General features: G+C 43.4%; 1 protein-coding gene across 8 annotated transcripts in view; it reads right to left on the reverse strand.

Moving 5' to 3' along the window:
* Positions 1-959: 959 nt before the first annotated feature.
* Positions 960-27,219, reverse strand: part of Tnc (tenascin C) — an 86,425-nt gene continuing 60,165 nt past the window's right edge. For 5 of the 8 annotated variants that reach the window (XM_021660580.2, XM_021660579.2, XM_021660585.2 and 2 more), the window contains 13 exons: positions 25,463-25,735; positions 23,606-23,878; positions 17,202-17,324; positions 15,956-16,099; positions 13,621-13,740; positions 11,335-11,478; positions 10,528-10,658; positions 8,097-8,229; positions 7,395-7,546; positions 6,337-6,433; positions 5,389-5,550; positions 2,963-3,126; positions 960-1,698 (listed from right to left, as the gene is read on the reverse strand). In XM_021660580.2, coding sequence (XP_021516255.2) covers positions 1,588-1,698; positions 2,963-3,126; positions 5,389-5,550; positions 6,337-6,433; positions 7,395-7,546; positions 8,097-8,229; positions 10,528-10,658; positions 11,335-11,478; positions 13,621-13,740; positions 15,956-16,099; positions 17,202-17,324; positions 23,606-23,878; positions 25,463-25,735 — 2,027 coding nt within the window. In that variant the 3' untranslated portion in view covers positions 960-1,587. The remainder of the gene's footprint in view (positions 1,699-2,962; positions 3,127-5,388; positions 5,551-6,336; positions 6,434-7,394; positions 7,547-8,096; positions 8,230-10,527; positions 10,659-11,334; positions 11,479-13,620; positions 13,741-15,955; positions 16,100-17,201; positions 17,325-23,605; positions 23,879-25,462; positions 25,736-27,219) is intronic. The other 3 variants (XM_021660581.2, XM_021660587.2, XM_060381204.1) reach the window with 2 other exon arrangements.

Below are 27,219 nucleotides of genomic sequence, written 5' to 3' on the forward strand. Positions count from 1 at the left end.
GGGGAGTACATGGCACAATTGAATGTCTGGGCTGAGTTGTAGCCCTCCTCCTTTTAGGTCCTTTGATGTAGGGGAAGAAGGAGACAATTCAGGCTTATTTTCTAGATTTAAGAATTCAAAAGTGTCTTACACACCAGACTTCAAATTTCCCCAATTCTTTTAATGTGCATCCAGAGCCCCATCACTGCAGCACACCAAGAACCAAAAAGGAGAGGTTCTCGATAGGGGCTAGGGAGGGAGCAAACACATTGAGGTCAAAAGCCCGGGCTCACACAGAGCTCTTTTTACTCACTGGGGAAGTGGCTGCAGCCAAGCCTGTGAGCCGCTCCACAGAAAGTGATAGCTCACACTCCTTGCCTTTGTATATGATGTCAATGCTAGAGTTCCCTCTGGTTGTAGTTTATTTTCCATGAGAATACTACAACTAAGAAGTGGGTGTATCCTTTACAGAATAAGGAAACTGAGGCTCAGAGAAGCCAGGGGACTTGGGAATGGCAGCATTTGGGAAGTCTACCTCTATTATCAATCTTTTTCTTATCACAGAACTTCTAGGCTGCACTGGAAAATGGATACCAAAGAATCTTTAAAATAAAAAAAAATCATCAGGCAAAGGGCTCTAAGCTGAATGTTGGTCGGTGGGACTGGGAGGTGAGGAGGAGGGATGGGGCTATGACCAGGATACAAAGTGAATTAATTAATTAAAAACAAATAATAAAGAAAGAATAAACAATCATCAAAATGACAAGTATGAAGCTGGATCTTAGGGACTAAGTTCTTTCAACCTTGTAAAATTTCTGCTTTATTTCCTTCTCTGCCTATTCTCTCCCATTTCCTCTTCCCTGGACCTGAGCACTGCCCTTCCCCTCTCCCTCCCCTCTCCAACACTCCTCCCTTTGTTCTGATATACTGGTTTTGAGGAAATTCAGACTTGACACTGAAAATCAAAATCACAGACAAACTGAAAAGTACTGTGCTTTTATTAAAAAAAAAAATACAATCAGGTACTGTTCAGACACATTTGTGGAAGGAAGATCTCTTAAAAAGTTCTCAGTTTTCATCATCACCATCACCATTATTATATTAATAATATTAATGTCCTTGGAATTTAAACAGTGTCACTTTTCTGGCTTCAGTTGTATGAAATGTACAAAACAATTGGAGGGGAGCAAGGGGTAACTTCAATGACAAATGTTTTATCTTTGCTACCCCAAACAATAACAATTAATTATACAGCTTTGTGTAAAATATGGCTGGTTCTAAAAATGACTATGTCCATTGTGTAGCCAGCCTACCCCTTTCCCATTCCCAGAACCACCCAAGAGGAGTAAAAATCATTGTGTTGCTGTCACTAGGAGACTTTGCTCAATCAAACAAGAAAGCAGAAACTGGCTGCAGACTGTTGTCTTTGGTGCAAAGGAAGTAACTGCAGAGGGGCCTATGCCAGTGCCTCAGTGATTTGTGGTCTGTTTGGATGCCCACGAATGCCCAGGGATGGCTTCACCACTGGACTGGTTGTGTTGATACTTTGGTAAAAATCCTTTCTTTGCTCTGGGCCCCATTCCTCTCTCACCAAATCGTTTCTGAAATTTATGCCCGTTTACGCCTGCCTTCAAGATTTCGGAAGTTGCTGGGTCTCAGTTTCATCTCTGCAAACTGGATTGAATACTCATGGCCTTTCCAATGGAACCAGTTAACACCCTGCAAAACAAACCAGAGCCCCCTGGGTTAGTTTCCATTTGGAAACATGTTTGTGGATCATCACCATTTAGTTATCAAAACAAAAAGAAGCTCGTTTCAACTTTTAACCACTTGGCATTTCACAAACAGCCACCTCTTTGCTGGACTGTTTTGTGAAAACTTTTAAAAAGACCAGCAGAATCTAAACCGACTCTTTACCCATTTTTTTTGGGTAAAGAGTCATCCAGATTTGTAAAAAGCCTTGGGCAGCCATTTTGAAATAAAATGGTGGCTGACATTAACTTGTTTTTCTAAGGAAAGGGTGTAAGAATTCAGGTAACGATGAGGTTATGGAATGGAGTAGCTAGGTGCAATGTGTGTGTGTGTATGTGTGTTTCTAATTTGTAGCATTCCTCTAGGGGCATCTTATGAGGGTTTTGTATAGAACAGCAAAAATGAATACAGGTGGAACACAAGCTTTTCAAGCTGACATGCAGGTTAGGATTACACGTCAGCATTCCTGTGTGAGGGCTGAGCAGATGGCTCAACAAGTGAAAAAGTTTGGCTCCCAAGCCTGGAGACCTGAGTTATATCCTGAAAAACCACATAAAGGTGAGAGAAGACAGCAGACTCCACAAAGCTGTCTACACATACATCATGCACATTGTACAACATGGACACACACAGGAATATACACCTGAGTGAGAGATGAAGGGTCTTGAACAAGTGATCAGGTCCTGTGGGCTTTAGTTTTACTACATGTAACTTATCTTTTCTCGAGCTTAAAAGTCTGCAATGGTGGGAGTTGTACTTGAGTTATATGGGGTTCAGGGAAAAAGCTAGGCATGCTTCCAAAATCGTTCTTGGACCCTGGGAGGGCATCTGTCACAGTGTGTGGGTACCTTTGTAAAACAAAGGGGATTTGAAGTTCCTACCTTTATCCCAGGTCCTTCCTGGACTACAAAAATGCCTGTGGGACTGAGCCCTGTCATCATCTATATCACTTCTGCTTTCCTTAAATACCACCTATTTTTGTAAGTTTTACAGAGTTTTGGCAGTAATTTTGTCTGCGGGTGGGGAATTCTCAATTTATGACCTATATGGACCTATTTGGGCTCTTCAGGAGTTACTACGCGCTGGTTTTTGTTGTTGTTGTTGTTTGTTTAATCTTAGCTGATCTGCCACGTCACTGATGTTTCTCACTGTGTTGGAAGATAACACGTTTTCTGGTTGGAGCGCCCTTCCCTCGCCCACGGCTGCGTCCCAGCCTTGTCAGACTACTCACCTGGCTGTGGTTATTATCCCCATATCTGCCCATCAGGTTGACACGGTGACAGTTCTTATACCAGAAAGCTCCTTTGTAGGACAGAGCACAGTTGGTGATGGCTGAGTCTGTGTCCTTGTCATAGGTGGAGAAGGATCTGCCATTGTGGTAATTCATGGAGTCACCTGGATGAGAGTAAAAGAGAATAGACAACCCAAAAATCACCGCTAAAGTGTCTCACAAGGTTGTAAAGGGCAGAACCAAAGGTGGCAACTGAAAGATCCTTATATGCTGGCACTGAACCTCAGGCCAAAATGAGGAAGAAAGCGCGGGACATGAATGCCACCCCCATGACTTCTCTTTGACAGAAGCATTGCTTTATGGTAAAGAAAGAAGGCTGCAGGTGGCTCTGGAAGGTTCCATTCAAGTCCCATCTCTTTGACTTTGTAACTGTGACCTGGCACAAACTGAGCCTCCTTTGAACCTTAGTTTTCTCATCTATAAAATGCAGCCATCCCATGGATTCTGCCTCATTCACAGTGCTGTTCTAATACTGGATATGTACTCTTTTTTTTTCTGGACATGGAGAGTAGCACGCAGCCAGGGTTGTTGTTTACGATTTGTCTACATTTCCTTTGCATAAAAGACCTATGAGGATATGGTGATAAATTTGCATTTAATAATAATGTGTGAGTCAGGCCTGGTGGTGACCATCTGTAACCTCAGCATGGGGTGGGAAGGGCTTAGTCGGGAAGTGTACATGTTTGAGGCCAGCATGGGCTACGTAGTGAGACTCTGTGCCAACAAAAGCCTCCAAACTAAGTAGGCATGTCCCTCATATACAAAGATATCCAGTTACAGTCATAATTAAGACCTCCAGTCACTAAATGTTGTCAGATAGCCTGGCTATCACATAATCACTCTTCTATAAGAGTGTTTACCAGGCTGTTGTTGTCTGATTCTTACACATGAGCCTCGATTTTATACAGTGCTACTTGGGAATATTGTCTGGGTCCTCCTTACTTCCAAGCTATAGAGCGATGTACAAGCATTCTAAGACACCAAGGTATCTGATGCTGAGATCAAGCTATCAAAGGACAGCTAATGATGCTACCCAGGACATACTGAGAGCAGGGAGATATTGGTGATGCTTTCCTGTGAGGCACTACCAGCAAGGCATGCAGGAAACTACAACCTGAAAAGGGTAGTCTGAGTGAAAGGAAAGAGCACAGTGTTCTCCTTCATAGAGATATAAAGTGACCACATTCTTGTTGGCTGGTGGATTTTCTTTCCTCCGTTCTTGAAGTGATCTCAACTAAAAAGGTATTTATTGTCGGGTGATAAAGTATCATATTTCTTTGAGGCACATAAGCATTAAAGTAATTTCCACCCCTGGCTATCTCTCTTCCATCATACCAAATTGCCTCTCAAAGGACCTTTGTGTTTCTTTTCCACTGAAGCCTGGCTTTGGCACCCGCTAGCCAAAGGTGAAGACTTTTCCCTTTCTGGAGGAGCTCCCAGAGGAAACACAAATCTTTCTCCTGTTTTCATACGCATAAAACAAGGCCACCCAAAGAGGCCATGGCTTACATAAGGTGGTCTGCATTCCTGACCTGGCCCTTACTTGTTACTGCTGCTCTCTAGACACACACACACACACACACACACACACACACACACACACACACCACTCATGCTACTTCTGTGAGCTGTTGCATCTTGGGCAAATCCCTGAGTTTTCAGGAGCCACTTTTCTCATCTTTTTATCATTTTCCTAAAAGACATTTGTGAGTAATCAATCGGGAGCCCTACAAGGGAGGATGCTACCTCATAGTCTTGATAAGAATGGCTTTCTTATTTGTTGCTCCTCTAATGTAGAGCCAGAAAGGCATACAAAGGCCACTTCAAGTCAAAGACATTTTCAAAACTAGAATTATGCTGTAGGTGAAAGACAAAAAGGTAGCTTGAAAGTCAGTCAAGAGACTAGCTATGCCAGGAATGTGGGCACCACCTGGGAACTTAGAAGAAACACAACAGCTAAACCTCACCCCCTGACATCCCAAAATATCCGAATTCACACAGTAGCAGATTCTCAGAAAGGTCATCTATCTATCTATCACAGAGAAGCACTGAGGAGGCTCTGGTGAAGGTGGAGGCCTTTGAAAGACTATTTTCCTATCACTCAACAACTACTACAAAAGAACAATAAACACATTTTTTTTTTTAATGAGAGCCATCATAACTTAACCCTAGCTGACATGATTCCTGACCTACTCTATATCTCAGAGACCAGATGATAGCTTGTCTGGATTAGCCTCCAGAAGACATTCAGATATCTGGGGATTCAAGTGAGTGGAAGGGTCAGGAGGGAAGAAGTATGGAGTGGGCAATGAAGGACTCTACAGAAGTCTCCTGCGACTCCCGTCTCACAGTGTAGCTCCCCATACCTGCTGTTCCACTGTATCCTTCTACTTTCAGCTTGTAGCGACTCTTGGCATCTCCCACACTGAACCTGTCGTACACCGCATAAGCTGACTCCCCATGGTCTTGTAGGTCCACCCGGAGCTCGTACTGCCCTTGGGCTGTGATTTTGCTCAGGTTATCCAGTCCTGTGGATGACAGGCAAGGGCTGATAAGGAAGCACAGGTGATGGAGGGAACAGAAAAACACTCAACATGGAACATGCCACACAGACTTGGGTTTGAAAACCTGGTATGATGCCAGGCAAACCAAACCTCATGTTTCTGAACCTCGGACAAAAACAATTCCACACCTTTGCTTATCAGCTTCTTATTGTATTGTGAAAAGCAAAGGTGAAAAGCTCAGAGACATGATCTTTACACTCTAAACTTTCTACTCAATGTGAAGCAATGGATAACACTGGGATGGGAAGTCTCAGGCTCAGACATTAGAGCAGAGAACAATGCTCTGTCCATGTAGCTTGCTGGAAAGTGTCTTTGATGGATGATGGCATTGTAAAACTGATGTGGGAAATTTTGAAATACAGTGTATTTGTCCCTTAGCTAGACTACCATAAATAAATCATTCAACCTCCTTGAGGTGCTATTTTCTCATGAGCAAGATGGGAATTCTGTTCTTTCTAGGCATGTTCTGGGTGAGAGATTGTAACCATGAGACCCACCTCAATGTCTGGAGCTAAAGAGGGAACCAGTCAATGACAGCAGTGAAGTTGGTTCCACAGCTAATTTAATGTCTGACTTAATGCAATGTTGATCCATAGACCTGGTTTGATAATACTTTTATCTTTATGACCTGGAGCAATTAATTATCCCAACATTCTGTGTCTCCCACAAAGCTTCTTTCCTTCTAATCCTTTCCTCTCCTCATTGCTCACTACAGTAGGGCAAGTGACCAGGAAGACAGAGCTGCATTACCAAGCCAGAATTCTTCTCTGCGGTCCCCAAACCCAGCGGCATAGGCCTTCCAGTTTCGATAGAAGTCCTCACGTCCATTTTTGCGTCTCAGGAAAACCTACAACAATGTGGATACACTTAGGTGATAGAAGGGAGGAGAAGATGTCTTCCTGGAAGGAAGAAGGACAGCCATTCCGAGCTTTGTTCACTGCTTTTTTGCCTTGTGACTTTGTTCATTGCTTTTTTGCCTTGCACACTTCTTGACTCCCACACCCAGCCCAGTCAAGGTGTTCTGAAAACAGAGACTGGAAATGTGACCCAGTTCTGGTGACAATGATGCATCGCTGCCTCTTAGTCTTCAAGATACATCACACCAAGGTTGACAGTGGAGGAGAGGTTAGAGGGGGAGAAATGACCTATAAACAAAGTTTATTGATAAAATGGCCATGGAATTGAAATAAATGGCCAATATGGCCATGGAATTGAAATAAATCCTGAAGTTCTTAACACAAGCCTGGTAAAGAGTAATTACTCAGCCAGTGCTGCTTAATATAACTAGCAGGTTTGACTGTCATTGTCATTCATATCTGAGTTATTTGAAAGGGACAGAAGAAATAAATTATAAAACTACTATCTCCTATTCTTTTTTTAACCCCCAGGTTGTTTTTCCTCCCTCTCTTCATTCTTCTACCTTCTTTCTCCCTCTTGCTCTGTCAGAATCTCAAATAGCCCAGAATGGCTTCAAACTGATATTTCAGGATGACTTGAACTCCTGATCCTTCTGCCTCTACCTCCCGAGTGCAAGTAGACATTTACCAATCATGCTTGGTTTTCTGCAGTGCTGGGAATTGAACTCAAACCTTGTACATTCCGGGCAAGCGCTCTGCTAACTGAACTACGTCTCCAGCCCTTGCTTTCTATTTGAACAGACAATTATGAAGGGCTTCCATACGACAAGAACTACCTTGCAAAGTCACACTACCTTGCACATGTTTGTCAGAGTGCACAGAGAGGATGACAGTCTCCATTTCCTCTCACCCACGTCCCTGTCCAGGAGCTTTGGCCACTGTGGTACTTACGATCCATCCACCACCATCAGAGGTCATATCACAGTAGACTTCCAGTGCTTGGGTCTTGTCACCATTTATATAGATGGTGTAGAGGCCAGAGGTTGTGTCACCATTCAACATGGCTTGAGAGCAGTCTCTGGGGAATGGGTACAGGAGTCCAACTGCAGGATGAATAGAAAGTGTGCCTCTGAGAGTGAAGGGAGGGCTTAGGTACTTCCATAAGCACAGCTCATCTGTGCAGTGGCAATGTTCCTAGAGGCAAACAGCCCCTGTTTCTCTAAGTCTGTGCACCCTCATGCTGAGGGAGAGGAAGCTTATACTAAACTCAACATATAAGAGCCACACACTGAGCCAGGAATTCAAACATAACACCTCAACTTCTCACATAAGGTTCTTTAGAAGGAGATGTGGATTTTGGCCACATTGTAAAGAAAAAGAAACTAAGGCTCATGGACTATAGATGACTTCTAAGCTGTGTCCAATAAGTGATGGACGTGGGGACTGGATCTAGATGAGCTCCCCTTAGCTCTCCTTCTTTTTCACCAGGATGCCTATAACCCTGTACACACATCCACATTCCTCAGGCTTCCAAGCACTAGTAGGAGACAGGTATTTTTTTTAGTGATTTTTGTTTGAAAAATGTACAATAGAAGTTGAGGGAGAAGCAGATGGGTCAGACATTAAGACTGTGTTCCTTCCTGAATCCCTTACTTGTGGTGAAGATAGTTTGGATCAGCTTGCTCCTCAGGGGCCCACTCAGTGCCTGGATCCTCGCTGTGTAGTGGGTGGATGGGCTCAGGTCTGCCAGGCTGTAGGAGGTGGTGTCCGGCCCCACAATGACTTCCTATGGGCAGGAGAAAGAATGAGTTTAGCTCCAGATAATCTCATGGCAGAGATGCTCTCTTTCACTGGCTCATGCAACCATTTATTCACTTACTCATCAAAAATGCACCCAGTACCTACTGCACGCCACATTCCTTGTATACATCTGGAATGTCTGAGATAGCAAGAATGCTGAATAAGTAAAAGTTCTGGGACCAGAAAAGCAGAGGAAGTTAAAATAACACAGAAGCAATGCTTTGCTTCAACTGTTCTTAATTTCAGATGGGGAGGGGGTAACGGAAATGGCCAACAAGGGATTACAAAACACCTTTAGTGGGATGCTATGCCCTTTGGAGCTGCCAAGAAATTGGGAGGTCTGAGAGGTTTTGGAATAGGCTTAAACTATTGAGGCTTAAGAAGCTTAAGCTGATGGTAAGGTGAATTACACAAGAGGCAAGAGCCATTGAGACTATTTAGGTTAGCAGTTGCTAAAAAGGATTCAGTCTTTATAGTAGCATTTGAAACAGTCTGATAACCTGGTCCTCGGCCCAGACTAACTGAATTATAATGGGGTATGGGGGCAGGAGGGACAGATTTTTGACCCACTGGCACAGGAACTGCCCTTGTGGCTGGTCCCTGGGTTGCTTTCTAAATTGGTGATTGGGCTCAGTTTGTAGAAGATCCATTTTGTCTCACATCCTCGCTAGGTTCCAGTTCTTATTATCAGATGACCTTGGTGATGGAGACTGGAATTCCACCTCCATCCTGGCAGCCGAAACACAACTCTGATCTCTACAACCCATCAGCAAAGTTAATTAGGTTTAGTCAGGATTAAGGCAATGTGGAGGCCACTGGAAGGTTCTCTCACTTTCTAGGAACTGGCGTGTGTCATGCATGTTTTTACAGTGTGGGAACTGGATTTCACAGATGATGAGACACTTGCTATCAATCCATAATTTGTTGATGGCAGAGGATGGTGTCACATCATTGTAGTCTCCTAACACTTTATCCATGATTCATGGGTGTTTACTCAATGCCAGTGACCCAGTGACCTTTGTGTGGCCTTCAGACCTAGTCCCTAGGAAAGGATCAACTCTCTGGAACACAGCAAGGCTTACTGATTTGTCACAGGATAGAGTTTCATTTTGTCCTATGTTGCTGTGTTTATTCATCTAAGTGACAAGGATAACTTGAAATAATTCTTCAATCCAGAGAAGCACAATCCTAGAACTCCAAACCAGGAGAAGACTTTAGGGGTCAGGGAGTGCAATGTACTTATCTTAAAGGTAAGGACATTGACACTATGAAGATAAAGGGCCAGCTTCAGCTCACACTGTAAATTCATTCATTATTTAACAACCCCAGAAAGGCTGTGAGGTAACTAGAAATGTGTCTATGTCTACTTCTGGTTAAACATGGTGAATCAGAAACACCAATATTCCTCTACTTGTATATATATATGCAGGGGTAAGGTTTACTCTAGAGTATCTGAATTAGAGTGGAGGTTCTGGACCCACATTTACTAGGATCAGCTGTGAAGAGGAAGTGTAAATCAAATGAAACCTGTACCCAGTAAGAACCCACATTCTACGGGGTACCCCCACAAACTGCCTTGAACCCCAGCATCAACAAACTGTTGTGTGCAGCTGAACTTCCAATCAGGTTCTTCAGTCTTGGCTCAGGCATTAAAGGATAAGCCAGGACCAAGAGACCCTGGGAAGAAGTTTCTAGCACTAAGAAAGGGGACCAGGCCAAAGCACACCCGATCAGACGACAGCGACAGAAGTATCCGGAAGAAACACAACACAAACTGTGGACTACTATAGCAGTGACACAGTTTTCAGCTAAAGCAAAGCTGACACACAGGACATAAGATGCTGGAGAAAGAGAATAAGTAAGCTGCTTTAGGAATACAGAAAAGTTCACAGGGAAGAGGACTTAGGAATTATTAACAATAGTGTAGCTGGGATTAACAAGTGACATTGCAAGGGTGTGCTGAGACACATTATGTCAGGTGGTGAAACTCCACACAAAAGATGCTTTTGGTGTTTTCTCAACGAAACATTAAATAAGCATGAGCCCAGCTCCTACAATGTCAAGTCTTATAAAACCGCTGCTATTGATCTTGGCTGCCTCTCAGATAACTTGAGTCTGGCTAAAGAGTATGTGACTCACAAGGTCTGGTATTATATCCAGTCTCTACTAGTTTTCCTCTTTTAGGTCCCTAGTTATATTAGAGTGAAGAAACGGCTTCAAGCAATCCTTTCCTACTTTGATGATTATACAGATTTTTGCACAGCAAAATATGATTTTCAGATACCTTGACTGTACCATCCACAGATTCGTAGACCAGGAGGTAACCAGTGACTGATGCCCGGGGAGGTCTCCAGGTGAGGAGGGCAGTTTCTGACTGAACCTCAGTAGCAACCAGTTCTCGTGGGGAATCGAGGTCTGCAGAAGATAGTGTGTAGTGTGTGAGTCAGCAGGTGTAGAGCAAAAATCAAGAAGAGAACTGGGATCAAGTCCTCTCACTAACATAGAACATGACCTTGGACAAGATGAAGATAAGGAAGTTGAGCCAATGGCCAATGATCTCCGAAGTCAAAGTTTATATTTGTCCTATCACCCTGGAAAGACGGCGATGTGAAGATCATTAGTAAGCCATTGTTTTTCACCAAGAGGGCTGAGGAGTGCTAATGTCGACCCTCACCCCAACAGAAGAGGCAATCCTTCCCTTTCCCAAATGGTGACCTTTGTAGAAAGATTTCAATACATGAGACCTCAATGATTGCGTAAGAAGACCAGCCTGAAAAATTCTTAAAAACTATTTCCCTGCCTGGAACATGGGTCATTAAGTGCTGGATTGAGGGCCAGGAGGGAATGTTTTTCCACTTAAAAATATTTCCATTAAATATCCTTTTCTCATCCATTGGGTCATTTCAGTTCAAGAGGAAATGGTGTGCTTCTTTGGGTCTGATGGAGTGGGCACTGGTGAACTCATATGGATGTCATTACATTGCGAGGGCCTGACTTAAAGAGGAAGAGCAGGGGTGGAGATGTGGTTTAAGATGCAGGCTGTGGGTGGGCAGTTTAGAAAGGAGGACTTCCACTCTGGGTGTCTTGATACCTGTGGTAAACTTGGCAGTGATGGCTTTGCTCTTCTGGTGTCCTTTCTCTGCAAAGATCCTCAGGGTGTACTCTGTGGCGGGCTCCAGGTCATGTAGCTCATACTCTACTGTATTCCCAGACACTGTGCGTGTAACTTCTGGCACTAAGCATGAAACACACATGAGTAGCGGTTACTTCTTGGCAAACGGTAGATATACCTCTTTCTAAGACAGCATTTTTTGGCAACCCCACAGCAGAGCAAGTTCAAATTCTGAGATGACACAAACCCCTTTCTCTTTCTTGAGCACTTACATGATAAAAGATGGACCATACAGACACTCAGGCAACAGACTGGAAAGATGGGGAGACGTTTTCCCACAGAGTATGGTATACTGGCTGGAAAAGTGTTGTGCTTAAGACGTGGCATGAGCTACAGGAGAGTTGCAGGTAGCATTTCCAAGCCTTGGGCTACTCAGATTCAAATGATCACTGACTTCCTCAAGGTTGAGAGGTGACAAGAATAGACAGCCAGAGCTTGACAATGGCTTTCAGGTCTATTGAATCCTTCATGTTCAGTGGGGGAGAATTGTATTTTCTTGGCAAAAACATTCATCTTGTAATCATAGGAGACTCTCCCGTTTTGCTATGTTAAGATCATGATTTCCCAGGCATGGGACTTTACACGTTAAAGCTGGGGGAGTCCCTGGCAAACTGCACCATTCTCAGCAAGCTCTGATCTCTTCAGCCAGGTTCTCGATTAGTCCTGATCTGAAATTACCATGATTCCTTCCAACCATATGCTCATGTTTAGAGAAGACGGCACCTTCATCCTTGTCTCAGAAAAACTGCTTCACAGGGAATAACAAAGAGTGGATAAATTGGATTGCCCCCTGTTGTCCCACTTTTGCTGTTCTCATAGAACTTTTTTACAGTGTTGCCAGAGCTAAATCAAGATTTTTCAGAGGCCCCAGGTGTGGGTTATAGTGTCATGTAATATTGTCACTGAAAGCCAAGCAGGCCTGAGCCATAAAATATGAAACGAGGGAAATAAACTAACAGAATCCTTCCTAGAATAGCTCATCATAAATGTATGAGTGGGTTTATCGAAAGGGGCTCTTTTTCCTCTCTGCTATTTGTATTTGATTTACTTTCCGGTGGGTGTGTTTGGCTGATGGTTTCAGCAAGAGTTTAATTTGCGCACTGGGGAAGTTGGTACAGATAGGTTGGAAAGAGAGGGGAAAATCAAATATTTTTTTTCAATCAAATGTGTTTCAGTTAGGCCCTCCAATGGTCTCTGAAGAAGCTAGGCACCCCAGGACCTCTGGTGCCATTTGCTTAAGACATGAGATTCTGGAAACCTTCTTTGTAAAGGAAAAGAACTGCTTCCTTGACAGCCTGCTTCTTACTGATGTACTTTGAATGTGAAATGTTCCCATAGGCTCATGTGAGGTAGCCATTCCATTGGACCTGAGATGGTCATGTGTGTGCAAGTCATGCTGGCTCGCTATTCTTGTTGTTTTCAGCAGACGCCTCCTGTTTTGCTTGGTTAAGCCTCCTGTTTGGCTTGGTTAAGCCTCCTCTTCTGCTTGGTTAAGCCTCCTGTTTGGCTTGGCTATGTTTACTTGGAAAGTCCCTGTGGTTTACCTATATAAGTGCTTTACTCTGTAATAAAGATGGCACCTTGATCAGAGCACTGTCTTGGTGTCACTTCTTTGTGTTCTCTGTCTCTTTTAATTCCCAGACCCTTGTGCAGGCGGTTACTATTGGTGGTCGCAGGCGACTACACTCATGTTGAAAACTTGTTTTCCAGTTGGGAGCCTTGTTTGCAGTACCTTGAGGAGATAGAGCCTGCTGAAGGAAGTGAGACATCTGAGGTAGGCTTAAGGTTTAACTGCCTGCCTCATTTCCTGCTTCCTCACTGAGGACAGTGTGAGCAGCAGGTCCTATTCCTGCTGCCAGGACTTTCTTGCTATGTGGGAATTACCTTCTAGTTAGGAGTCAGAGTAAGTCTTTCCTCCCCTGAGTTACTGTTCTGTCAGAGCTTTGACAAAAGGATCTTAAGAGTCTAGCAGGAGAGGAAGGATGGGTCAGCACAACGTGCAGAAGCAGATGCCCCCGATGTCTTTCTTTGCCCCTGAATGGCACTTCCAACTTTCTTGAGGACGCCATGGAGAGATGCAAGACATCACTGGCTTTCCAGTGTACCACTGAGTTTTGTCGTCCTGCAGCATGTGGAACTGGGAATGGGAGTGTGCAGCGAGGCAAACCCTCACCAGAGTGTAGAGAATATGGGACAGGAGCTTACCTCTCTCCCCTGAGTAGGAGATGACATAACTGTCCACAGTAGCAATGGCTGGCTGCCACAAGGCCAAGGCTTCTGAGTCTGTGATGTTGGCCGTCAGAAGGCCAGATGGACCATCCAGAGCTAGAAATAAATATGGGAGAAGGGTTTATCATGTTGGAAGATAAAATCGAAGGACACTTGCTTGCATGGGTTCAGAGTCAGGCAAGTGGAACAGGATAACCATGACTGGCTAATCATGACTCCTTTCCTTGTTGTATTAGTTTTGGTCTCTATTTCCTTACCTGTAAAATGGATACAATAACACTAGCTTGCTTTTTTCTCAGTGTAATTTTGACTTAGACATGATGTTATGGGTAGGCAGGTACTGAATAGTGTTGAATGTGTAACAAGGGTTATCATCATGATTTATGTCCCTTTTATCCAGGAAAGGAACATAAATAAACATATATAGAGGAGACTAGTACGGTCACTACTGTCTGAGGTTTATCTGGGATCTTATGGGTAATAATCTGGAGGTCTCTGGCCTCATATTCTATTGTGGCTTGTTTGCCTGTGCCTCCACATCCTTGGAGAGGCCGCGTCACTGGTTCCAGTTGCCAGGGATGGCTATTGTAAGTAATGACTGGGAGACGCATGCAAAGCGTGGTAGGGAAGCCCTCGGGATTTCAGTTGTTAATGATAGGCCTGCAACATTTTTATCCTGTAATACCAGTACTTGGGAGGATGAGGCAGGAGGATCATGAGTTGATGGCCAGCCAGGGTTATACGGTAAGAGTGTCTTAAAAAAACTACAGCAAAAGAAGCTATTTGGAAGTTAGGAGTGATTTTTTTTAAGACTTAATTTTTAAATTATGAGTATATCTGTATGGGATGTTTGCATGTGAGTACAGGTGTTCAAGGCTTTGGTTGTGGATTTTAGAAATAAAATTCGAGGCCTATGCAAGGACAGTTTATGATCTCAGAAGATGAACCTCCACTCTGTCCCTTCGGGGTTACTTTCAAATGACCTGTTCCAACAAAGGATATTCTTGAGGTCTTACTCTCTGGCCTCTTGCATGTTTCCTGCTCAGAGTTTCTTCCTTGAAATTTGACCTGAACGTGGCATGTCTCCCTTACTTTTTATACCAATCACCTAATTACTCTCTTAACAGCCTAGGAGATGAAGGCAGCCATCATCACCAGCTCAGCTCACAGACGGTCATCTGAGCCTCAGAGAAATGGTTTAAGAGGCAGGGAGTGTCGGGGAGTCAACACAATCCCCTCCAAAGCATCTCCCTGCATTGTGAAGTGTATACAGACCCTTCTTTAACTGGCGGTGACAAGGAGGCCTTGGGAGGAGACTCAACTGGCTTTTGTGTCATTGCTGTGGAGAATCATGAATGCAAGGTTTCTTAGGGAAAACAGAAGCCTGAGTGGAGAGTAAACAGGACTTTGAGTATGGATGGGATGTTTTAATTGTATACTACCAACTCTTGTATGGAATTAGTATATTTTTGAAATTTTCTGGTATGCCTATTCTTCGGATGGCTGGATGGACTGAATTGGATAATTTGTCACATATCAAAGGATGAATTGTTTACAGATAGAGACTTTTGGAGAGAAAGTTTCCACTTCATCCCCCACAATAAAAGCTACTATTCTTAAATTAGATTTTCATAGGAAAACAACCTCTTTTTAAAAAAAGTAGTGAATAGGGTTGGTCTGAGTGATCTATGCTCAATTCCGTATTCTAATCCTGCTGCTTTGTAATCTCTGCATGACTCAGATGCCTCTTCTATAAACTGGGAATGAAGGCAGCAGTGAGGATGCAATAGAAAGGGTTTGCTAACTGTGCCTTGGATGAAGCCACAGCCAGAGAACAGCTATGTGACAGTTTTCACCATCCTGTATCTGTGGCTGCTCACAGTGCTCACAGGCTCAGAGGGCGAGGAACAAGGTGACAGGTGAAGGAGCTCTCATACTTACTGACCCTTGTAATAATGACGTGGGAACCAGAATTGTACCCATTTTACAGAGAAGTTAATTGGACCTCAGAGAAGTTCACCGACAGCTCATGTGGCTAACACATAGAAGACTTAGAGTTTCAACTCAGCTCAGCATGATACCTACACTTCACCTTTTCCCACATTAGCCGAGGAAATGCAGGCCAGAGGACATTCAGGAAGTCTCAGAGACAACCCAGTTCATCAGAGGCTAAGGGTGAGCCAGAGGGAGGGGCTGGATGCTCTGATTCCAGCTCACTTCTCGCTGGCCCACCGGGAGCAAGCCTTTTGCAAGTCCCAGAGCCAAGCCATCCTGCTGAGGGCAAGGATGAAACCCTGATCACTGCACATACCTGTAGTCAGTGAGCCAGAGACGGGATCACTTTCCTCGAAGCCCTTCATGGCAATAATGCTGACATGGTACTCTACTCCAGGGGTGAGCTTTACCAGCCGTGTCTCAGTATTGGTTCCGTCCACCATCACCATGGAGGGGGCACCTGGAGGTTAGCAGAAGCAAGATCAGGAATGGGGAACCTCTTTCACACTTATTCATCCTGTCCTCCAAAACGGATGCATCCAACGTGGAAATAAAATTATAACTTCATATATTTTTTTTTTAGTTCCTTTCCTTTTTTCCCACATGAAGAAAAAATACCTTACTTTTTGTATAATGCTTTTTCCATTGGTGCATAGGCCAAAAACCCAGTCAGGAAAGGAAAAAATCATGAAGTCACAACATACTAAAAACGGCAAGTTTCCTTTCCGGAAGAGGTTGGCATGTTGCACAAATCTTATTTTCTTTATTTTTTTTTCCCTCAGTGAACTACGTTGGAAGCTCAAATGTAGCACATGTCCGAACTACTTAGTTCATTGGATGCTACAGACCCTCTTACCCAGAGAGATTCTATTCATGAAAAAAAAAAAAAAAGGTCCCTGTTAAATTTGTGCTCTTAAATTTACTAGGAAGCCTGGAATTTATATTTCTTAGAATTTCAGGGCTGGTGAGGAGTTTGCAAACCAGCGGGCCAAAGTCCCAGAGGAGATGATACAGTGCTGCTGTTAAAACCAGCCTGTCTTTGCAAACCTCCAACAAGAGGCAGCTCACTGCCTGCTAGGTTGTGTTTGGACTATACATCCCTGAGGTCTTCATTAAAGTCTGTGTTCCGAGTTCTGACTTTGTTAAGTCTCATTCTCTGTCCTGTAGGGAGACAGATGTGGCCCCCAAGGGCAAAGCCTCACACTATCTCAGACTAGCTTTCCAGACGACTGTGATCAAATGGGAAAGGCACTGTTTATACAAATTCCTCTGTACTAGTGTTCAAACAATGCCAGGGACCCATTTTCTTGAAGATTTTTTTTTTTTTTTTTTTTTTTTTTTACAATTTAAGGCCAGAAAGGGTGTTAATAAAGTTGAATTTACCCAGGAGAGTTTCTTCCAAAATACCTTTATAAAGCATGTCTTTCTAGATAGTCACAGAAAGAGGAAGTTATAGCCGAGATGTTTGGAGGGCGTGTGAGAAGAGCAACCAGGGTCTCATTCACTATTTAACCCTTATCTTGCCTGATATTCCCATCCTCTTTCATCTCCAGGTCCCTTACCTCCTGTCATAGGCACATATGTAATTCGGAAACTCTCCACTTGAGCAGTGGGTGCCTTCCAGCTGACCGTAGCCGCATTTTCAGTGATGTCTGAGAACATGATTTCCTTCGGAGATCCCATGGCTGTCAAGGAGAAAACAAAATAGAAACCCTGAAACATTGCCTGTGCTGTCCATCAGTAGTTACTCCTGGATTCCTTACCCAGGAGCACTTGGTATCTAGAGTTGATGTCGGGACCAAGCCTTGGGAATAGAGGATGTAAACATGGTCACGTTATGACATGAAAGAAAATTCACGGCAGACAGAGTGGCTGTGTAGACCATCGGGGACTGCAGGCTTCATAGTCGTTTGGCTTCAGCTAAGATGGATGTCCGCATGTTGGCTGGAATCCACAGAAGAGACTAGAGGGGATGGGAGAGTATCTTCACAGGTCCAAACAACTTTCTTTGATTTTATTTTTAGTATTTTTTCTGGATTTTTGTTTTTTGTTTCTTTTTAATGCTAAGTCTTAAAGGATATAGTTCTTTTCAAATTATGAGACGCATTCCTCACATAGAAATGCCTGAGATAAAAATTCAGTTGTAGCCCATTATACAGAAGACCAAAGTCTCCTCTAATCAAAATTCTTCTAATGAGAGCTTTCTGGGCCACTGGATTGGGCAGCTGAGCCAAGATTAACCCAACATCCAGACACTAAGCTCACTGGGAAACTAATCTTGACAGCCCAACCCCATATCTTCAAGGAGATCCAAAGCCAAGAAGCAAGGTGAGGTCTTTACTAAACGTACACCTGAGGACATGGGTCCACCTGTGGGAAGCCCATGCCCAGCGGACATTTCTGCTGCCTTCATTTATTCTCCCCTCAACCGGATTCCTTTGGTTTCTCTCTGTGTATTTTTTGGCCTGGGATTATGCCTGCCTCAGCTGACCATGCTAAATCAGGAAACCATTTCCCAGCTCTAGGGAACCTGCTTCCTCATCAATTCCCTGCTTCAGCCCATGCTGATCATTAAGCTTGGAAACACAAAGAGATTTGTGGAGAGAATTTTTCCCCTATCCATTTTTCTCTTATCCAAGACACCTCCTCCTACAGTGTTCTTCTGCGACCTAGAAACTAACCTGAATCTCTGTGGCTCCTCAATCTTTTATTACCCCTGTCCATGGCAAATCTTTTCTTTTTTAAACCACAGAGTCTCAGAAACCTACAAGATCTTAATTGTTCAAATACCAGCGAGAGGCTGGGCAACCTGGGGCAAGTTCCTTCCTTGCTATGAGCTTTAGTTGCTACATCCTTCCAATGGCGAAAGTGGTACCCACAGGAATGTTCTGAGGATTAGTGGATATAATGGATGTAAAACTCTTAGCATAGCCTCTGGCAACAGAGAATTTACTAAATGTAATTGTCTTCTCTATTTTCTTCCTCATGTGACCTTTTCCTGTACAGGCTACCCCAAACCTTAAGATACTCTCAGGAGAGAGCTAGATGAGTCTAGCTGAGAGCAGACCCTGCCGATGTACATGCACTCTGCCTTGGAGGATTTCCCCCTGCTTGCTCAGTTGACTTGTTCTAACCGAAAGCCTTGCTGTCTGATGCAGGTTATGCCACATTTTATGTCATATAGACAAAGCTTTCTTCTCTAGATCCCAGTTTTCTCATTTAGAAAACAGCAAAAATCTATACACTGTCTTGGCTCTGTAAGAATCAGTTGCCTAATCTATTACATACTCTGGGGAATGTGTTTGGTAAAAGAGGCAGTAGAAAGGCACCCAGCATCATCTGCAACAATATCACAACAGTGGTGGAGCTCCAGGAGCAGTTACACTAAAGAACTTCCCAGGTGTCTGTTACTTCAGTGTTTAATTTTCTGCTGGGAATGGGGTCCTCCAGTCCTGGGCTCTATGACAGACAGCTAAGCACAGAACAATGGAGTCACACCTATTACAAGGTTGGTGAGGGGCTGGGGATATGATCTAACAGGTAAAACTATAACTGCAGGGTAAGTTATAAAAGCTGGGTAGACACGGTGACTCACCTATAACCCCAGTTCCCAGGAAGCAGAGGAAAGCGATCTCCTTCCCTTCTATGAGGGTCAGGTGGTTAGATCCACCTCTGGCAAGCTCTGGGCTTTAGAGATCTTGTCTCAGTGGGTAAGGTGGAGGGTGATAGTGGAAGACAGCCCACCTCTGGCTCTATAAGCATGCACACACACACCTGCACCTGCACCTGCACCTCTCAGACATCTATGGTGTCACAAATGTCAACACACATGTAATGCCACACACACACACACATATATGCAAAAAAGTTGGAGAAACCTAGGTAATGTTTTCTTTACTACTAGACCCAACTGAAAGAAAGAACTTTCAGTAGCTAAGTACATGGCTTGATAACATCTCTTAAAGGGCTTCTGCTTGCTCTCCGCATAAAATGCCTGTCAAACTTTGAAATGAAGGCCTTTTGTTACTGCCAATTACAACCATTTTAGCTCCCTTTCTACAAATTTGTATTGATCACTTAACATGCATTAGGTGTAGGCTCAGTTAAGAGAAGAGCTGGTAGGCTTCTGGGCAAGAATTTTGGAGTTGAAATAAGCTTGGTAAGAGTTCCACCTTGGCTTTACCACCTACAAACACCTTAGCACACGGGGACTCAGTATTTATATCTGTGAGACGGTGCTGAACATGGCTCTCCCTTGGTCTGCCACTATGCAGGACGTTTGGTGAAGCACCTGACTGTGGCACGAAACGTGCTTTTCAGTTGGTGGCTTCTGTCTTTATGCTTTTGGAGAAAAGGCTTAGCTCTGAATTGGATGTGTTAAACATGAAGGGCCTGTGTCACAAAGGAGATTTACTGAGCATGTATTTCTACAAATGTGCTGGCCAGAAACAGTGCAATTGCTACTTTGTGTGTGACTTCAAGTCCATCGTGGTTGAAATGTGGCTGAGGAATCTAGAGGGCATTTGACTGGGCAGATTAGAGTAAAGACTTTGTTTTGGAGAATGAGAAAACAGGTGTCAATAACACTTTAGGCCATATGACTGGAAGCGAGCTCCAGGAATGTGTGTGTATTGACAGAGACTGGGACAGACCGAGGAAATACTTTTGGGACCTTACCCTGAGTACCTTTGGTGGGCTGCAAGGGTCTCTGGAAGAGAAAGGCAGTGACGGTTCTCTGTTAATGGTGCTGCTTGCCTATTTTGGAAGAACCTTCAGGGTCATGCACAGGGGCTTGGCAATATTTATCTTTCTAGAAGAGTAAGAAGCTTCTTTCTATGGAGGGCTGACCGCAGAAGGGAAGGGAAGTTACTGAAAGTGTAGCAACAGAAAAACAGTACATATAATAACCTAAGTACATGTCCACAAACAGAACAACTGAGGGATGACTAAGGTATTGTCTCAGGTCAGTTGGTAAGACTTGCACACACAGCCCAAGCCAGCAAGAGTGGATGATATGTTAAAACACAGTGCTCAAAGAATTCGTTATGTGTGGAATTTTGTCTATTTGTATATTTCTAGACAAGTAAGTGGTACTATTTATTGCCTTTTGATAGAGCCAGTACGTACACAGTGGTGTAGACTCCACCTTTGCATTCTTTTTAATGTTTGGCTTTTGTTGCTCGTTGAAAATAAAATTTACAACTCACTAAGCATATAATACCTAGCATTGTTGCAATAGGCAATGGAAGAGTTAAACTCTACTCCTGTCACGTTTAAATATTTTGCTTACCTTTGAGTGAAATTTTGTTTTCCAGAAGAGGGTCTTGAGATTTGCTCAAGGTTACACAGCTGCTAAGTGGGAGAGACATGACCAGGTTCTAAGAGTTTGCCCAGAGGTGACTGGCTAACCACTAGGTTGTACTCTTTCCTGCTGCTCAAGGGTGGGTGGCTGGTAGCCAGAGAGTTTGTACAAGGAGGAATCGTAGCAGACCATTATCAGGAGGGTAAGACAGACAGCCCACCATTGAGGAGGGTTCACAGTGGTTTCAGGAAAGGCAGAGCAGAGGAGAGGGGATAAACACATACAGGGAAGCTTGAAGCTGGGGACTGAAGGTGACGGTAGGCGTTTATTTGCTGTGCTTAGATCACCTCTTCTGGCCTCTCCTGGTCCTGGAGTGTGGCTGTGAAGGCACACGTGCACATACCTGTTACACACGGTACACATACACATATGCTCTCTTCTCTTTGGTTGTGAGTTTAAGACCCGGGAGAGGGGAGCCCAAGAGGGGTCTCCCCAAAAAGTGTGCTCTACCTTTTCTTTTGTTTTAAGAAAGCAAATCAACTCATGATCATTATCATTTTTCCCTTTTTCTTAAGAACTACAGGCCTTCTGGGGGAAAAAATCAGCAAAACAAAATCGGTGATCAGAAGTAAACTTTGAAGAGCAGTGTTTATAAACCAAGATCAGTTTCTGCCTCTGATCTGGAGCCACTGCAGCGGCCACAGGGAAAAGAAGATCAAAGTCGGGGTGGGACACTCTGGAGGGCAGCCATGCAAACCATGGTGCCACCACTTACTGGTTGTAGTTTGTGTGGGTAGATTCTCACAGTTACATCCTGTATTTTGGCACAATACTCATCTGTCTTGGTGCTGAGAAGAAAGTTCATCCTGCAGAATGCTTACTACACAAGGCATGCTGACTAGAGTGCCACACCACACTGATACAAAAACCTGGAGCACGATGTCACACTTGTAATCTGATTATTGGGGGAGGCGGTGCCAGGATCCCAGGCACTTGCTGGCCTGCCAGCCTAGCTGAAGTGGTGAGCCCTGGGTCTCAGCCACAGGTACTGTATGAACAAATAAAGATGAGCTGGGGAGATGGCTCAGCGGGAAGTGTGAGTTCCTGGGTTGAAATGTCCTGCATCTATATAAGAAGCCAGTCACTGTGGCCATGTGTATGTAATTCCAGTGGCATGTGTGTGCATCCGTGCGTGCACGTGTGCATGGTGTGTGTGTGTGTGTGTGTGTATGAAAGCTCTGGAGCTTGCTGGCCGCATTCTCAACTCCAGAGTCAATGAGAGACCTTGTCTCAAGAGAACAAAGTAGAGAGGGAAAAGGACATCCCACTTTCTCCTCTGGCCTCTGTGCATGTGTAGGCATGAGCTCCTGCCTACTCAGACTTTTGTACATACCATACTCCATACACATATTGGACACACACGTAGTATGCCTTTTCTGTCTCTGTCACACACACACACACACACACACACACACACACACAAAGAGAGAGAGAAAGGGTAGATGACTTCTAAAAATGATAACTAAGCTTGACTTATGGCTTTCACATGCAAGTGAACACACACACACACACACACACACACACACCATAAACTATCTCCTACACTCCCATATACCAAACATGCCAACGTGGAAAGGGAGCTGGGACTAATAAGCTCTGCATCTAGCAGACATAACCAGTATCCATATTACTGGTTGCCTGTCATCTTGTTTGCTTATTAAAATAATTACAATAACATGTTCATAATAAGCTCAGTAGAGCAGCATGATCTTAGGCTCTGCACTTCAGCTTTCTGGACCTTATATTCTTGATCCATTAATGGAGGAGGCCGAAGAGTTACTCTGTTTGTGGCTCATCCTTTCTCGGTTTCTACCCTTTCCCTGGGATCTTCTGATTCCTTCCTCTTACTTTGAGAGAGCTGTCTCTGTAGAATACTGTCTTGACTCTCCGCTCAGTTTCCTAAGAATATCACCATACTTTCAGGTCTTTCTTTAGTGTCTAGCTACCTTTCTCTTTTTCCTTGGCATAGCTGACAGGGAAAAGGGTCTCATTTCCCCTCCAGAGGGCTCTTACATGCATTTAAAGTGTCCACTCGCATTTGGGAGCCTCAGGAAGACTGTCCTGCTAGCCTTATCAGTTCATGTTTTAGTTTGCTAACCATGGTATTGATGGCCCATGTGGGTCATTTTATAAACACAGAATCTTGCAGCTCTCAGTGCCGTGTTTTCATTGTCCATTACTGGGTGACACTGGAACATCTGGACAAAGAACAAGGGATTTTGTTCCTGGGTACACACCATGAGCGAGACGGGAGACTTTTTGGAATTTGAAGTGCCCGGTAATTGTCGAGATGATGATTAATACAAGACACTATGACTATCTCTTCCTCATGAAGCCCTTGCTGCATGCCAGGTTCCACGCCATGTGTTTTACATGAATTGGCTCACTGAATCGTCACCAGCCTGCTAGGTAACTGGCATCATGCTCTTTTTTTGGATGAGGACTTGCCCACACACTCTAGGAGAACATGGCGCACAAGTGAAGGAAGCAGAATCTGAACGCCAGCTCGTCTGCATCCAGAGCTCTTGTAATTACGCAGTCCTCTTTCCTCTCCCGTTTGTTTACCGTCCCCTTGTTGCTATGGCACCTGTTTGATCACAGTACCTGTTGTTGCTATGGCACTGAGTGGCTGGGATCGCCTTCCGCCGCTTATTCCATAGAGTTCAATTTCATACTCAGTGGCCTCTCTGAGACCGGTTATGTCCCTGGTGCGTTCAGGGGAAGGGAGGATTAATTCTTGTGGTTCAGATTGCTTTTTGGTATCTCTGATCCTGAGAACAAAAGTATCGAATATCCCTTCATCAGCAGTCCAGGACAGACGGAAACCGTCTGGAGTGGCATCTGAAACTAGAAGGTTGTCAACTTCCGGCTCAGCTTCTACAAGGAGAGAAGAGGATGGAAAAAGGAGGCAACAGAGCATTAATTAGCTTTCCGTGCAAATCTTTTCAGAGGAGTATCAGAATGCAGTGATGCCTCGGTTTTCAGAGACAGTGTCCTGAGATGCCCGGAAAGAAAATCATTCCACATTAACAAGTCTAGCGGGGCGAGGAGAGGGGGAACACGGAGCTGACACATTCAATACAAGCCAGACAGACGCTTGCATCTGTGAGTTCTGTCTAAAAGCAACTGCGCAAATCCACATCTGGACTCAGCGTTGGCCCCTCCCATGCATTATTAAACAAGTTCAAAGCCATAACTTGTTTATATTTGCTCTCTGTCTTCCAGTGGCTGAGCGCCCATCTGCTGTGAGCCCCATTTCTTTTCCTTTTGAAAAGACAAATAAACCAGCTTTAATGATCTGTGGAGCTGTCCATGACAATTCTGATGATTATATTTCCCTTGAGCCTGAGCAGGGTGGCTTAAAACGGTATAGCCCTTTGGCTTTGATCTCAGAAGCTGCTATGCAGAAGGTGGCCCCTGTTCTTTACTTTCTCTACTGCTCAATTTTATTTTCTTCTTAGTTTAGCCATTAGGTAAGTGTCCAGATGGTAGGGTGAGGCTTGGGACCTCTTGAGATATATTTATATACACTTTGTACCCACAGTTTCATTTTGGTAACTAGACAAAACTCAGTGACAAATAAATCTAAAGCTGAGTTTCCCAAAGTGTGCTCAAAGCAAACTATTTCTGTTTTATCCCCTTCCTTTACAAAGCATTCCTTGTCAAGCAAGTTTGGAAAATACTGCCCTCTGCGAGACACACAATAAGAGATTCTGAAAAGCCTGTGTGGTCAAAGTTCCTGTTTCCAAACTTATCTGAACATGAAATGTCATCAAATGAGATCTTTGAACAGTCTATAGAGCTTGTTTTCTCTAAAAATACTTTGGGAAACACAGATTTTTGTGAATGTTAAAATTGTTAATGTGATATTTCTGTAGGAAGTATTAGTCTTGAGAACATTGTGGATTTAGCTTGTGTTGAAGAATCTCTTTGATATTAGCTGTTTATTTTAAAGACTAGTTTAATAAATTTATTTAGTTTCCAATGATAACACCACTGGGTAAGTTGGTTAAGATCACAGATTGAGACTTGGAGATAGTAAAGATTTTAAAACACCTTTTCAAAATACACTCATTGGTGTGTGTAGTGTAAATATATATATATATATATATATATATATATATATATATTTTTTTTTTTTTTTTGAGAAGGCTGAAGTGCAGCTGGAGACCAGCCAGGATGAACACAAATGAAGGTCAGTGTAGTAAGCATATGAGACCTATGGGAAAGACATAAACTAAAAGATTTGGAATAGTGAAGAAAAACATTTCACTCTTCTCCTTTGTAGGATGGGAGGATTTTTGAAATGAGGGAAAACATGGGGAGAACATGAAAGAACAAGCCATATGTGTGGATTAATTGGAGAATACAGACAAAATGTTAAAACCACAGTGATCTTGTACATAAACTACACAGAAAGGTACCAGGAAGAGAAGAGGGTGCTATATTGAACTGAAATACCTGTAATGGTCTCAGCTCTCAAGGGCTTGGTTTGGTACCCTTGGGTGAAGCCAGAGACCAGGACCTCATAGCCAATGCCAGTTATGAGGCCTCTAAGCTCCAGCTTCCTCTGGGTTCCTGAAAGTGTGAATTCCTGGGGGTCCAGCAGCTTCCCAGAATCCACCACCGTTACTAGAAAGCTGTCAAAGGCATTCTCTGATGCCATCCAGGAAACTGTGAACCCATAAGGATTAATGTCGGAAATGGTTAAATTTTCCAGAAGGGGCAAGGCCTCTGAAAGAAGGGAGGAGTGAAAAATGACTCAGGTTAGCAGCTCTGATCTGTCAAGGAGAGCAAGAGACTCTAAGAACATTAATAGTTTCCCAACCAATCAGCCCATGAGTTAAATGCTCATGACTCCAAGAACACTGATAGATTCCCAACCAATCATCCCATGAGTTAAATGCTCAGAAAAGAAACACTTAGAAATCATGTCTTGGGTACCTGATAGTGTTACGTAGAGTAATTTTCCTAAGAAGACTAAGCTGTAACAATCATTCTCACTCATTGGTTAAAAAAATGCTTTAAGAGGGCTGATTTGGCTCAAGTCTTGCCTTATCATGTTATAAAGCAATGTCTTCAGCTGAGCCTAACTCAGGCCATACATGTCTCACTATATAAATATGACACCTTGTGTCAGTTTGGGACCTTTATCTACTTCTTGCTGATGCTTATTTTGAAACCAATCCAATTTTTTATTTTTGTTACAAGCATATATTTTTGGTATATTTCATATCTTACTCTGATTCATATTTTGAATCCAATTGTTTGGGCCAATTAGTGAGTGATGCAGCTTTAAAAGCTGGGATCACAGGAGGATTTGTTGTGTTGTTATTTATCCAAATTAACAGTTTAAGTTTGTAGTCCAGGAAATTCTTGGCAATTCTTACGCTGTTCATTTTTCCGGGTAAAGTTAGAAAGCAAGAACATAGTTTGTGACCCTGTTATTATGCTTTGTCATTCCATTCACCATGTTTGCTTCCTAATTGCCAAAAGGGTCTTTTCACACACTTTGGGCTTCCCAAAGAGTGACCTAAGGTAGCCAAGGTTCTGAGCATCACTCCCAGTTGAGAGGGAGGTTGCCCATCCTCGAAGCACTCTAACACATTGATGCTGTAAAGTAGCTGTTGCTACCTGTCTGTAACATCCAGGACATCAGTGGGCATAGGAAGGCTCTGACTTTTCCAAGGCCTTCTTGTTTCAAGCTCAGAATTCTTTTCATATCACAAGCCAATGCCTAAATTAGTAAACCCCTTCAAATGCTGACATCAGTGTTGACACAGCTCTAACAAAAATCTTAGAGAAGGCTCAGTCATGCTCACTTAGCACTTAGCAATGCTGGATGCATTTACTTTATATCAAAGGGGGAAAGGGTAGAAATTCCCTCCCAAGTCTGCTTTAGCAATATCTAATTTAGAACTCCTCTTCTCCTTCCTTCCTTCCTTCCTTCCTTCCTTCCTTCCTTCCATTCTTTTACTTCCTTTTCTTTCTTTTTTTTGTTGTTGCCGCTGAAAAGTTTCAGAGTGATAAATGACCTTGCACTAAGGCCCATAGTAAACCCCTAGGATGTAAAAAAATGTTTAAAAAGAAGTAATTGATATCTGAACTAACAAGTGGATGGATGCCTTCATCTATAAGCATAAGCATCCATAAGACTTATATTTTCCTGTGCTGATTTTGAAATAGTTGATGTTTGTTTTGAAGGATTTTTTTTCATA

This window comes from Meriones unguiculatus, chromosome 3 (assembly GCF_030254825.1).
Source record: "Meriones unguiculatus strain TT.TT164.6M chromosome 3, Bangor_MerUng_6.1, whole genome shotgun sequence".
Taxonomy (NCBI): Eukaryota; Metazoa; Chordata; class Mammalia; order Rodentia; family Muridae; genus Meriones; species Meriones unguiculatus.